We start from the raw sequence: 14,295 nt of genomic DNA, 5'->3' as shown, positions 1-14,295 counted from the left end.
AGAAATAATTCCTCATTATGTCCACATAAGTGGATTACAAAACTGTTTCTGGAAAGTCAGGAGTGGGGCAGGGGAATCTTGGGTTATACCCATGCTTTCCTTATTTCTTCCTTCATGCAGATATTCTAGTAAAGATCGGTGGCATACATAGCATATTTGACACCCAGAATGACAAAATTATACGAGAAAATTATTTTGTCTGACAAAATTATTTTCTGTAATAATTAGTAAAAACCATTATTTTCTTGATTTCATCTTTAGTTTTAAAACAATTAAAAATTTAAAAGAATACATTTCAATTTTAAATACATTGTCCAAATTCAGTAAAATATTTCATACATTAACCAGATTTTCACTTACCAAACAAAAGGATTACGTCTTGTAGACTGCACTCTGTTTGCTGTGTTAAATTTTAAACACAAGTAAAAGCTCCAAGTTGTCACCTAGAATGACAGGGTTGAAATAATGACTGTTTCTTTGTCTTTAAAGTCACTGGGCTTTCACCATTTATTTCAAATCTCTGTTAAAATACAGGAGTATGTGGTACCATAGGGGCTGGAGAAAGAAACTGCAAGCCAGAAGCAAGCTGGAAGGGTTCTGAACTGTTGGTATCTAATTGAGAAACCAGTGTGGGTGGCTGAGTCCATTTGTGTCAGGGGCCAAATGTATAACCGAAAGTTCTCTGAATTAATTTCCCAGTGAAACAATGATTGTTAAAAGAATAAGTAATAAAAATGTGCTAATACGAACTTCAAAGTCTATATGCCCAATGGAAATGCACTCATGTTCACCAAAAGATACGTAAAAAAACAAAAAAGTTCATAGCAGCGCTATTTTTTAGAGAAAGAGACTGAAGCTCCGAGTTCAATGACTTACCCCGTTTCACAAATCACCTACCATCACATTTCCCTCAGTGGCCTTAATGGAGGCCACCAACTTTGTGCTGGGCACTGTGGTGGGTGCTGGAGCTACACAGATGAGCACGTTAGGAATGGAACAACTCTTATTTGCTTACTCGACCTATTGGAGAGTCGGGGAAGATTTTTTCACCCATTTCCGTATCGGGAATTGTGGTGGCAAAGAATATAGATCAGCAAAGGTGATAGTTCCCATTTACTGATGGTGCACTGTCCTAAGTGCTGTACCATATATATATATATATATACACATATGCACACACCATATACGTACACATCATCTTCTTTAATCCTCAACGATCCTTGTTAATAATATCCCCATTTTACTGAGACGAAAAAGAGAGGCTCAGTGAGCCTGATTCGCACAAGGTCACAGAACAGTTAAGGGTTCCCCTCACATTTGTACCCTTATCGGGCTGACTCTAGGGCTCTAGGTCTCAACTCTTATATCCAGTTAAAGATTTTTGTTAGAATCCGGCCACGAGTCAGGAAAATGGAAGCCGCAATGCAGTCCAAGGAACCTGAAGAGCCGGCGCCCAGTTTAGGGCCACTGGGAAGAAAGGAGGGCGGTGGCAGGTCTGGGAATTTGGGAGCCTTCTGGATGGGAGACTGAGGGAAAGAGGAAGAGAGGCTGCGCGGGAGTCTCCGCTTCTTTGGGAAGAAAATTCCCACGGCCACCTCGGGAGCGTGGAAACCCGCAGGCTCCCACGGAGGGGCGCGGGGAGCGCGCGGCCGTTATGGGCGGGGCCTCGGGGCGGAGCGGGGGCGGGGCCTGCTGCGCTTGAGCTCTTAGCGGCGGCGGCGGCGGCGGCGGCGGCGGCGGCGGCGGCGAGGAGCGCTCGGGCGGACTACTCTGCTTTCCCGCGCGGCGCCGCCTCCTGCCGCGCCTCCGCCTTCTTCTCGGCCCCGCCACCGGCTTCCTCCTCCTCAGACTGCCCTCAGCCCGCGCACCAGCCGGCTCCGTTATGGCGACCCGCAGCCCCAGCGTCGTGGTGAGCAGCCTGGCCCGCCAGGCCCGTGGCGGCGGCGGCCGTTCCCCGAGACGCGGGGCCGCAGTGCGGGCTCGGGTCGGCGTGGCCCGGGGCCGGGGGGCGGGGGCGGCCGCAGCCTCCTGGGTTCGGCCGCGCGTCACACCCGGGCGGTTGGGGGGATGGAACGGTGAGGTCGGGGTGGCCGCCTCTGGAGAGCCCCGGGAAGGAGGGCTGCGTGTGGGAGGAGAGGGTGGAAATGGCGTTTTGGTTGACATGTGCCGCTTGCGAGCGTGCTATGGGGAGGGGCCGTGGGCCAGTTCGGGAATGATCTGGCGGGGTGAGGGTGGGAGCTTTCTTAGGAGGGGCTCTTCCCTGTCGATTTGCGGTGTGTGGGTGAGGTCCTCGGGGCAGCTCCGTGAGAGGGACCAGGAGCACGGAAACGACCACATGGGAGGCATGCGGGGACTGGTATTTTAATCTAGTTTTGCAGACATTGTAATGATTATTTGTGGGAATGCGCATTGCCTCATTGCATCCTCACGGCAGCCTTGGCAGCGGTAACCATGCCTACCTTTTTACACACGTAGAAAGTAGTTAGCCGATATTAGGTAGCTTTCCCACGGCCCAGAGGTAGCCAGGCCTCGTAATCAGATCTGCTTGAATCCGGATCCTATGCACTTTGATGCTGCAGGGGACAAAAAATGCGAATCTGGTCCTTACCTTCAAGGGCATTGGCACCATAATCCGTCTTTGGTATCCTGTCTCCAGCCTCATTGGTTCTTTTCCTTGTTTCTCGAACAAGCCAAGCTGCTCCCTCCCCTTACCCTCCCTTTTTGATCACGCTTGCTAAAATAGCCAACCCTCTCTCAATAGTTAAATGCCTTAGCCTGCATTATTGCTATTATTATTATTATTATTTTAGCAGTTACCTTATTACCTGTTGATTGTCTCTCCCACAAAAACATAAACTTTATAAGGGCAGGAATCACCGCTGTAACCCCAGCGTGTAGTACAGTGCCTGGCATGCAAGAAATTCTCAGTGATGGTCTGTTGGATGAATACATTAAATAATTAACCACTTGAGCCCTAAAAAGGGAAGGGTTCTAGTTCATATTAGGCATTGTGACTTAAGGTAAAGAGTAGTGCTCTTAATGGAGTCTGGCCTGGGATCCTGCTTGCGTGGGTTATTTACTAGCTGTGTAGCCTTGGGTAACTACCTTTCTGGATTTAAGTGTCTTATGTATAACTGAGGTGCTAACTACCTCATGGTGTTATTGAAAGGACAGCCGGTCTTTGTGAATGAACAACCTTTGCGTGGTTCCTGACTGGGAATAGTAATAATATCTATCGATGTGTTTACCTACATAGTCCTGTTTAGTCCTCAAAACAACCCTCTAACAAAAGTATGATTATCGTTTTACAGATGAGGAATCCTTGAAGCCTCAGTGAGAGGTTAAGTAACTTAACCTCTTAACGTAACATACCCAGTGTCACACAGTTATTAAGAGGAGCTCAGACTCAAACCTAGGTCTCTCTCAAGGAGGGCCCATACACTTAAATGTTATGCTAATAGTAGATACTCAACTGTTTTTATTCAGTTGCTGAGGAAGTTAGATGCTTTTAAGCTTTGGGGTCCAATGGCTGCACCAGCATATAGTGAATTATTTTTGCTAGAACTGGCTGTTAGTTTTGTTTGAGCATCAAGATATTCATTGTGTTTTCGGTTTGCAAATTCCTGTTCCTTTTTTTATTTCCATCCCAGAAATTGTCTTCATGTTAGCAGTGACGGACACTTAAATAGTGCTTACTGTGTGCTGGTTACTAAGCCCTTTACACATATTAACTGGTTTGATATTTATTTAAAAAATTTATGTGGCTCAGAGAGGTTAAGTAACTTTCCCAAGATTACCCAGCAATACTAGGATTTGAATCTAAGCTATCTGGCCCCAGAGTCTGCTCTTAACCTCTCCACTCTTAGGTTCATAGTGACAGTAGTAGATATTTATTTAGTACTTACTATGCTTTAGGCATTGAAGTAAATATTTTGCAACATTATCTAATATAACTGCCCTAAAGATACATAATAGGAGGGAGAGAGATAAACACTAGTGTGACCTTGGAGGCACAGATTGGTGAACTATTGATAACTTGCCCAGTATCACTTAGATGAAATTGACCTGCAGATCTGCCTGATATGACCCATGCTACTTGTAACTATCTAAACTTCCAGGGTAAACTTGGACACACTTGAACAAAGAACAAGCTTCTGAATTTTTGCAAGTTATTGTGAAACATCAGATATACATTATGTGGATAAAATATCTTCTAAATTTCAGGATGGTAGTGCTAGAAATGTAACCCTTATTAACTGGACTTAAATCTTACCCTGCTAATAATTTTCACAGAATTGATAAAATAGTGCATTTTTTTGGTCCACAACCCTATCATTGTTATCATCAGGGTTTAGACTGACAATGTAGACCAAAATTATTCTTGGTGACCACCAAAAAATGGAGCAGTTGAGTTTGGGGGTTTCATTCTACAAATTGATTAACGTGACATGCATACTGTAGATTCATCTTAATTGTTTTCTGTCCATTTTTTGTATCTAGGTGTCACAGAAAGTCCATAGGCAGGAGGTAGGAAAAAGACAAAAGGACCAACCAGATCAGCAGAGAAGAGGGGTCTTGAAGTTCTCTTTTAGATTTCTGTAGTTCACTAGGCAGTAACTGGGCCATGTCATTCTTTTCCCCTGTGAAGAGATGATAAAGATGTGCTAGTGTGCTCTTCTTCCTATCTGTAATTGTATATTGTGTGCATTGGTAAGATTTATATGCTATAAAAGTGTCAACCACCATCGTTAATATTGAGACTGGATTGTTATTTTCCTGCCAGTGGCTACCAAATTACTAACAAACATTTAGAATAACTTGCTACTAATAAGAATTCAAACAAACACTTCAGATTGCTATGAAACTACTATCTTCAGCACTGTGCTTCTGATAATTGATAGGCATTTATGTTTTGCCCAGAATTAACATGCCTGTTGTTCCACTGTGCACACTGGAAAGGAAAGATGATAGTATTAGATAGTAGTTATGGGCCCGCTTACGTAGAAGCAGGTAATAATTTATCCCTGAGTTGGATAGAATGCTGATTTTAATTCTTGTAACCCTTAGATTCTTGTAAACCTTTTAATTCTTCTCACATTTAGGGATAAATGCATCAGTAGTTCATAATTTTGGTCTTATGATATCCTGAGTTGTCACAAATTATCCCAAGGGGATGACACATCTGCTTTGGGTTTTTCTGAGAATTTTAAAGTGTCTGAATATAAAAGGTAAAAATATGCCACCTAGCCATTTCTGCCTATTCTAGAAGCTTGGAATTATTGTTGGTTACTAGGAATAAAATAAAATGTATTTTATCTATTACTGTACATCTTTTAATTCATATTTTTAAAGACTCGCTTCCTCACTTCCATTTAGTCTTGTTTGGACCCAGGAACATTGTCATTTTTTGACCACAAACAGGCTTAAGCAATCCTGCTCACAGATGATGAATTGATGTTGCATGTGTTGTCTTAGCTCGAGTTAATTTCCATGCTTACTGTAATTTTAGATAGTATATCTCTGTAATTAGACATGTGTAAACCACAAAATTTTTCATGTATGGAAACCATTATTATCGATGTGACACATAGTTATTAAGAATTTGTGGCTTCAGTTTTACTGGAAAATAAAATTATTTTGGTAATTTATGATAGCAAATAGACAAAAGATATGTAGTAATGTTACATTTTCAATAATCTTTCATATTAATAAAAGTGCCTTGTAGATTTTACCATTAACAAGTATATTACAGATAGGTTAGAATTTGAGAGCTATGTTTTAAAGCTCTGAGGAGATGCAGTCAGATTTCTGAACTGTCTGGGTAAATGGTAAGTAACTGAGAGCTATTAATAACCTATCCTTTGGCCATTTCTGGCTGAACTGGAAATCAGAGTAGGAAAGGTGGATCTGCAGAGAAACCACATTTCATTTGTTTACCACTTCCAGCCCCTCCAGGGCTCTCCCCCAAATATTTTGGGGTTGGGCCCTCCCCAAAGCCATCCAGGACCTTCTTTGCGATCTTCAGCCATTTTATGTTAAGTTCATATGTTGAAGCTCTAACCCCCAATGTGATGGTATTTGGAGATGGGGCCTTTGGAAGGTAATTAGGATTAGGTACGGTCATGAGGGTGGGGCCCTGGTCTTTTAAGAAAGACACCGGAGAGTTTCCAGCCCCAGCGCTCAGCACACAGATAGCTAGGAGAAGATGGCTGCCTACAAGCCAAGAGAAGAGACGTCAGAATGAAACCTACTTTGCTGGCCCCTTGATCTTGGACTTCCCAGCCTAAAGAACTGTGGGGAATAAATTACTGTTGTTTAAGCCACCCGGTCTACAGTATTTTGTTGTGGCAGACTAATGCAGTTCTTTTAGAAGGTGTTGGTAATAACCACGTGCTTAGACATGCAACACCAAGTCACAAATAATAAAACAGATGTGATTTATACTCATATACAAAGTTGGGCATTGCTATTGCCTAGTTGATTTAGAAGGCTGTGCTAATTCAGTATCAGAGACATACCAGTCTAATTTACTCAGTTTATATCCTAGGCAACAGAATATAATGACTACTTTAAGCTTGATATTGCTTTAGGAGGGAGTCATTGGTGCTGGCTGACCTTGGGTTCCATGTTTATCTTTAGTGTGTATAACCACTTTTGATAATCACACGTTTGTGGGCTTGTGAAGTTAGATTTGGTACAGATTATAAGCTTTAATGTGCTGTATAGTTAGTTGTATGTGTATATGTCTTTTCCATTAGATTATACGCTCTTTGAAGGCTCTAAATTTATAATCATCTTTGTATCCCCCTACAAAATCTATTGCATAGTACCTTAATCAAGGTGGGTGCTGAATGCATTTTTATATAATTAAACATATTGCAATCCCTTCCTATCAGAGTACCCACTGGATTGTTAACTAATCCATGTTAGATGGGGTTAATTAATACCAGATATTAACCAATATCAGATGGAACAAATAAGGGCTGATAAGATTAAAGGCCACCAAGTATATTTCTCTCTAGCTCTTCTAGAGATTGAGATTATTAGCCCTGTTTAATATGAAGCTTTGGTGCTTGGGATGATTAAAACAAATTCCTGTCTATTGAATTATATCTTCTGTTATTTCTTATTGTCAGTGGTCTAGGTGCAAGCAAGGCTTCTGAGTGAGAGTTTGAGTACCCTCCTAAACTCCCATAATACTTTTTCTGTATTTTTAAAATAGTTTCACACTGTCTTATGGTTTTTCATGTATATGTCATATCTTCTACTGCACTGTAAGCTCTTTGAGGGTAGTTGTGTCAAATTTATCTAATCCTCTCTAGTATGTACAACATAGTAGGTACTCAATAAATATTTGAATGTTAGTGATAAGAATTACAGGTTCTGAATAAGGTCCTCACCATTTAAAAATTACTATTCTAATACATATTTGAACATTAAATATGAATTTTTAAAACTTGGATTTTTCATTAATGTAAAATTGAGAAAAAGTGATGTTGGTGCCTTGTTATCATTTAAATAAATTGCTTCCTGTTTAACTTTATTTGAAACATACACAGGTACACATATTAGTATAATGAACCCTCATGTAGTCCTTGCCCAGTTCTGACAATTATCTATGCATGGCCAAATCATATGTTTCTTAAATTGGGACCCCCATAAATGCACCCCATGTATTTATAGTGAATTATAACAAAGTTGTGAATTTATGCCTAAAGTACCTCAAGTGATACAGGTTTTATGAATTCTTATTTTTGCCTTTTGGGAAGAGTTATATTGACATGTTTTTTTTCATCTTGAAATAACATATCAACCCTTTTACACTGAATGTGATATATAAATCTAATAGTATTGATTGAAAATAAAACCTTTTGAATTGGAAAAAAGAGTCTTTTAAATTAAAAAACATTTTTTTGCCACGCCACACGGCTTGTGGAATCTTAGTTCCCCAACCGGGGCCCTCAGCAGTGAAAGTGCAGAGTCCTAACCGCTGGACCGCCAGCGAAGTCCCTGAATTGGAAATTAATTTAGCATGTTGACAGAGAGAGAATTCCTATTTGGGGGGGGGTACATCTGTGCTGGTCTGTCTGTGTTAAACTGCATGTTTGGGATGAACTCTGGGCAGAATTCACATTGGCTTTGATTGAGACAGACAAGACTCTTGAAGTTCTTAGGCTGCCTGCAAAACCCATAGCCAGGCACTGAGCCATTTTCACAGAACCAGTAGGCTTTATAAGTGTTGCATGTTTCAAAGAGTCCTGGGTGGGTCCTGGTTTATGCTTATGGCAGAAGCAGTGAGTAACTGGGAGGAAGGGGTGAGTAAGTCTCAGGGAAGCCATTTTGGTGCTCCGGATCTTGACTTTAAAAGCACTATGAAATGGTACGTTTTCATTCTTGTCAGGTAATAGCAGATCTGTTCTGATGAGCCTGATATCAATGTTTGTCCTCTCGTAGCATCTAGCAAGGTCTAGCTCTTCTTTTCCCAGAACTTTTAACTAAATTTCAGTTTATAAAATTTAGAAAAGTAATGCTTGCTTGTTATGAAGCATTATAAAAGTAATGCTTACTTGAAATACTCTTGTAGGTGACACAAATGTCCTAGTCCCATTCTTTTTTTTCTTTTTTTTAACATCTTTATTGGAGTATAATTGCTTTACAGTGGTGTGTTAGTTTCTGCTTTATAACAAAGTTAATCAGCTATACGTATACATATATCCCCATATCTCCTCCCTCTTGCGCCTCCCTCCCGCCCCCCCATCCCACCCCTCTAGGTGGTCGCAAAGTACCGAGCTGATCTCCCTGTGCTATGCGGCTGCTTCCCACTAGCTGTCTATTTTACATTTGGTAGTGTAGATATGTCCATGCCACTCTCTCACTTCGTCCCAGCTTACCCTTCCCCCACCCGTGTCCTCAAGTCCATTCTCTACGTTTGTGTCTTTATTCCTGTCCTGCCCTTAGGTTCAGAACCATTTTTTGTTTTAGATTCCATATATATGTGTTAGTATACGGTATTTGTCTTTCTCTTTCTGACTTACTTCACTCTATGACAGTCTCTAGGTCCATCCACCTCACTACAAATAACTCAATTTCATTTCTTTTATGGCTGAGTAATATTCCATTGTATATATGTGCCACATCTTCTTTATCCATTCATCTGTTGATGCACACTTAGGTTGCTTCCATGTCCTGGCTATTGTAAATAGAGCTGCAGTGAACATTGTGGTACATGACTCTTTTTGAATTATGGTTTTCTCAGGGTATATGCCCAGTAGTGTGATTGCTGGGCCGTATGATAGCTCTATTTTAGTCTTTTAAGGAACCTCCACACTCCCATTCTTTTTATAGTAAATGTCTTCTGAAATAAGCCTGATGACAATGTTTAGCAGATACATTAGTACTTCACCTTAGAGGACCTGGCATAATCTTTTGCCCCTCAAAATAGGATTTTTTTTCCTGCATATGAAAGTAATACATGTTTTTTAAAAAACAAATCAATATTGACTTCACACATCGTGCCGAGCGAGTGCCTGTGCACTATGTGCTGCTGGAGCTTACCTGTGGGCATGTCCCAGTCCACCTGCCTGAGTCGCTGCCAGGCTCCTGGCCACGTGCTCCAAGCGGAAGCGGTGCACAGCTACTACCAGTCTGACATGATGGTACTTGAAATTCCACCGAAGTCTGGAAAACTCAGAGCTCTTGGGACTGAAAGAGAGATGACGTGAACCTCAAATTTCTTAGAATATAATTATCAATTCTGTGAATAATAAATGTATCTTAAGTATATATTTTAAAAATTTATTGAAAACCAAGCTACTTGTCCTTGAGCACCTAATACAGTGCTGACTGAAGGAGGAGGTACTCAATAGATATTAACTGATGCAGTGAGATTTAATTATGGTTTGACCAGTATTTCTTGCAAACTGCCAGAGTTCATGTCATCAGCTTCTTGAATGTGATTTGGAAGATACTTAGTCTTGAATGTCATGTGAGACAGTATTAGAATTGTGGTTTGTGTCTTTGAATAAGCTTTAAATATAATGCTGAGTGGGAATTATAAATCAACTATAATTTTTTTAAAAAGTGAAATTGGCAGTGGGAAAAAAAAAAAGAAGTCAAAGTGTAGAAAGTGGCAGGTCCCCACTTCTTACAGTTGACTATTGTTTGGTATATCCTTCCATACCCACCCTTTCTTTCTTCTTCTCTCCCTCTCCTCTTTTTTTAGCTTTTTGTATTAAAATTTTTTTGTTTGTAGATTTGGTTTTAATATATCATAAAATTTCCCCATACTTTTCACATATATGTATAAAAACACATACTACCACAAATAATTTATAAGAAAGACTTGATATTTTTAAAAAGCAATATGTACTCACTGAAGAAAATTTGGGATATATAGTACAAAGAGCTAAATAAAATCGCTGTAACTCCCCTCCCCAAGACAAAAGTTTTTTATGATTTTGTTATATTTTTTCTGTGTTTATAGGCCCATTATATAATTATAAAACTGTAATCATAGTACATTTTACCACCACAGGTACCACACCATCAGTGTTATTAAACATTTTGCATTACAAGGACTGGACATATCAAGACGACCAATATGTGGTCCTACTCAAACAATCTTAGAGTATCTACTATGAAGGCATCTCATGAGTTGATTATAACAATCTCAGACTTCTAGAAGTTTGGATTTTTAAGGAATCACTTAGCTTTTTTGGTGATTTTTTTTTCCTACTGTGAGATGAGAGAGACTCTTTGGGCTTGAGGTGGGGAACAGCAGTTTTTCTTGCTCACTGTGATATTTTAACTTGCTAGACTACACTGTGTTAAGCATTTTTTACTAATTTTCAAACATTTGCAAAAGTCGGGAGAATAATACAATGGCTCCCCATATACTCATCACGCGTTTATAATATTGTCAAGATTTTGCCACATTTGTCTTAGCTCTTTAAAGTTTTTCTTTTACTCTGCTGAACTAAAGAAAATTTCATGTCATTTTACTTCTGTAATCTTAACTATTCATCTCTAAAACATGTGGTTGATTTCTTATATAACTAATTCATTATCATGCCTACGAAATTACAGAAAGTTCTTGATATCATACCTAAATTTCTGTGATAGGCTAAGGGTTCTAAACGTCTAAATCCAATCAAGTGTTTGTATCATGAAATGCTCTCACTGAAAACAGCCATATTTCTTTTTCAGATTAGTGATGATGAACCAGGTTATGACCTAGATTTATTTTGTATACCTAATCATTATGCTGAGGATTTGGAAAAGGTGTTTATTCCTCATGGACTAATTATGGACAGGTTAGTACGATGTTAAATTGAAATTTTGTTTTTTTCTTATATTAATTTCAAGTGTCAGCAACTGTTTTAAGTAGTTGATGTTTGAACATGAACTAGACCAGCTTGTCACATAATAGATGCTTTCTGTTTTAAAAGCCCTCTTGACAAAAATGGGAGGAAGGGAGAGCTTACTAATTACCCAGTATAAGTCATGGTATACTGGGAATCTGTAGGGAGTAGAATAAAGTAAATATTGAAGGGAGATTGGAAGAATGAACTCTAGGCACAAAGTCTTTGATTTCTCAACCCTGAACAGGGTAATGGACTGGGGCTGAATCACGGGAAGACAAGGTCAGATTTTGATGATTATGCACGTCTAGCTTGAAAATTTCCTGTTAAATGAATTGCAGTGAAAAACTTTACTTGTTATTTAAATGCTTGCCTTGTGTGTCTGGCTGTTGTTTTTATTTTAAAATTATAATATCAATATTATAACTCTATTCTAATATAGCTATATTCTAGAATTCTAAAATATTCTAACTATAGAGGCTTAAACAAGAAGAGTGAAGTTCTCTCAGCCTGCTGTACACATTTCCTCCCTATACATTGGCCATGTACATATACTATATATTTTAACACATGGGTATTACTATCACATAGGTCTAAAATTTATTGGGCATTTTTTCATATTAATACATCCAGAACTATCTCATATATTTTAAAGGTTGCATGGCATTCCATTTTCTGGCTGTACCATAATTGATTTAACCAGTTCCTTATTGATTAGGTGCAAGATGTCTCCATTATTTTGCTTTTGCAGATCATACTAGAAGGGAACATCGTTTTATAGATGTTTGGGCAGTTGCTCAAATTTATCCACGGGGAAATTTTGTGACAAGGGGAAGGTGTTTATTGAATGTTTTGATACTGCCAAATTATCCTCCAAAAAGTTTATATTAATTTATACTCCCAGTGGTATATGAGAGTGCTCTTTCCTCACAATCTCTTCTAATATTGTATTATTGGAATTTGCTGGTTTGATAGGTGAAAATTGTATCTTATTTTAATTTGCGTTTTTAAAATTTATGATAGATGTAACAGTACACTTGGATTTGGAAGGTTTTTGAAATTTTTATCTTCACTTTATGAGCAAGGATATTATACTTCATGGGGGCAAAGGATGTGTTTTGTTGAAGTTTAATCTTTTTTTTTTTAATGCTTGGCTGAGCCTCGCAGCTTTCGGGATCTGAGTTTCCCAGACCAGGGATCGAACCTAGGGCCGCGGCAGTGAAAGTGCCGAGTCCTAACGACTGGACTGCCAGGGAATTCGAAGTTTAATCCTTAAGGGATGTTTGTTGTAAAGTTTAAATGTTCCTTTTATAATATAATTTAATTTCTATTAAATTCTTGATTTTATTTCTGTAGGACTGAACGGCTGGCTCGAGATGTGATGAAGGAGATGGGAGGCCATCACATCGTGGCCCTCTGTGTGCTCAAGGGGGGCTATAAATTCTTTGCTGACCTGCTGGATTACATCAAAGCACTGAACAGAAATAGTGATAGATCTATACCTATGACTGTAGATTTTATCAGACTGAAGAGCTACTGTGTAAGTATATTTAATGCATGTTTAAAATAAACGTGGCATTTTTATTATATGTCCTATATGTATGAGCTTTAACTGGTTATATATAAATTCCATTAGCTTATAACTTATACAACTAAAGAACCAAAATTGATCTACATAATAGATAAAAACAAAACCATATGAATTCAAATTAACATTAATTTGACGTGAAGGACTATGTTTTGCTGAAATAAAAACAAAACAAAACAAAAAAACCCATGGCAACTGTAGGTTTTCCTGTATGTTTTTGAAGCTCTGCAAACTATACTTACATGTTCATTTTACTTGGTTAGAGTGAGAGTTTCTAATATATTCCCTAGTACTGTATATCCAAGTGAATATTGTCTTTTTCAAACTAGTCGCCTATACTTATTTTAAAGGTTCTTTGGTTTACTTTAGTTTTGTTTTGTTTTGGATTTTGAAAAACCCGTTTTCGGAATTGCTCTTGGGACTTGGGGGATATACTCTTTTGACTGTACTTACTGGTGGCAGATGTCCTCTCTGGAGCTAGATTGACTTGAGGGGGAGTCGTATTTGGAGTTAGGTGTGAGTAATAAGGTGGGTCAACAGTTGTCTCTTAGAAAGCGCGTATGGAGCGAGAGCATTAGCACATTGAAAAGACCACTTTTGAGTCACAGTCGCTTTGTCTGTGTCACACAATCTCAAATGCTTCAGAATATTGACACTTGTGTGGTGAACCAAAATCCAAGTCATCTTTACTCGTGAATTTCATCATCCACAATTTCTTTGATCGTGTGAATGTTTGATTTTTATTACTTCATACTGTTGCTTTTTTTCTGGTTGCGTGTTGTCATTGTAGTTCCTGAGAGTTACTCTTTTCCTTAAAAATAGGATTTTTCCTAGCTTCTTCAAGGATTAGAATAAATGTCTGATCTTTGCTCTTTCATGAATCAGTATTGTAGTGCATCTTTGTAGAAACTTGGCTTATGTTTACATTTTCATTGAGCATAAGACCACTTATCTACATTTAACTTTCAGCCTCCATTCTCTTCGTTAATCATCTATTTGACCCAAGTCTTTGACCTTTTCCCCATTTTCATCAGTCCTGTGGGTGATTGGACAGCCATTTAAGCATTATCATAGACATTTTTCCTATCCTGTTAAAACCCTTTGTGCTCATATATCATGACATTACTTCATACTCATAAGCTCCTTTTAACTTGTCTGAGTCTCACTTGAATTAAAGACTTGCTTAAATACAAAATTTGGATTTTTACTCAACAGAAGTTATTTATTTTGCTGGTTTACACTAAGATTTAATTCTAGGCAGTATAGCTGCCCAGGCTTTAATATGTTGTTGCTTAGAGGCAAAACATGGGCTTACAGTCCAGGGCTTGATTTCTCTGTTTGGTCTTC

The 14,295-nt window shown here is 38.9% G+C and overlaps 1 protein-coding gene across 3 annotated transcripts in view; it reads left to right on the top strand.

The window, feature by feature from the left end:
* Nucleotides 1-1,727: 1,727 nt before the first annotated feature.
* Nucleotides 1,728-14,295, top strand: part of HPRT1 (hypoxanthine phosphoribosyltransferase 1) — a 31,871-nt gene continuing 19,303 nt past the window's right edge. For all 3 annotated transcript variants that reach the window (XR_016391273.1, XM_022554280.2, XM_089904071.1), the window contains exons 1-3: nt 1,728-1,909; nt 11,206-11,312; nt 12,717-12,900. Coding sequence is in view for 2 of the 3 variants with exons in the window: in XM_022554280.2 (XP_022409988.1) it covers nt 1,883-1,909; nt 11,206-11,312; nt 12,717-12,900 (318 nt within the window). In the remaining variant the exon portion in view is untranslated. The remainder of the gene's footprint in view (nt 1,910-11,205; nt 11,313-12,716; nt 12,901-14,295) is intronic.

Source organism: Delphinapterus leucas, chromosome X, assembly GCF_059928025.1.
Source record: "Delphinapterus leucas isolate spDelLeu-1000000601 "Yukka" chromosome X, BTC_Dleu_Yukka2, whole genome shotgun sequence".
In the NCBI taxonomy this organism is placed as follows: domain Eukaryota; kingdom Metazoa; phylum Chordata; class Mammalia; order Artiodactyla; family Monodontidae; genus Delphinapterus; species Delphinapterus leucas.
The sequence above is the reverse complement of the archived record's forward strand: the minus strand, read 5'-3'. Positions and strand labels throughout refer to the sequence as shown.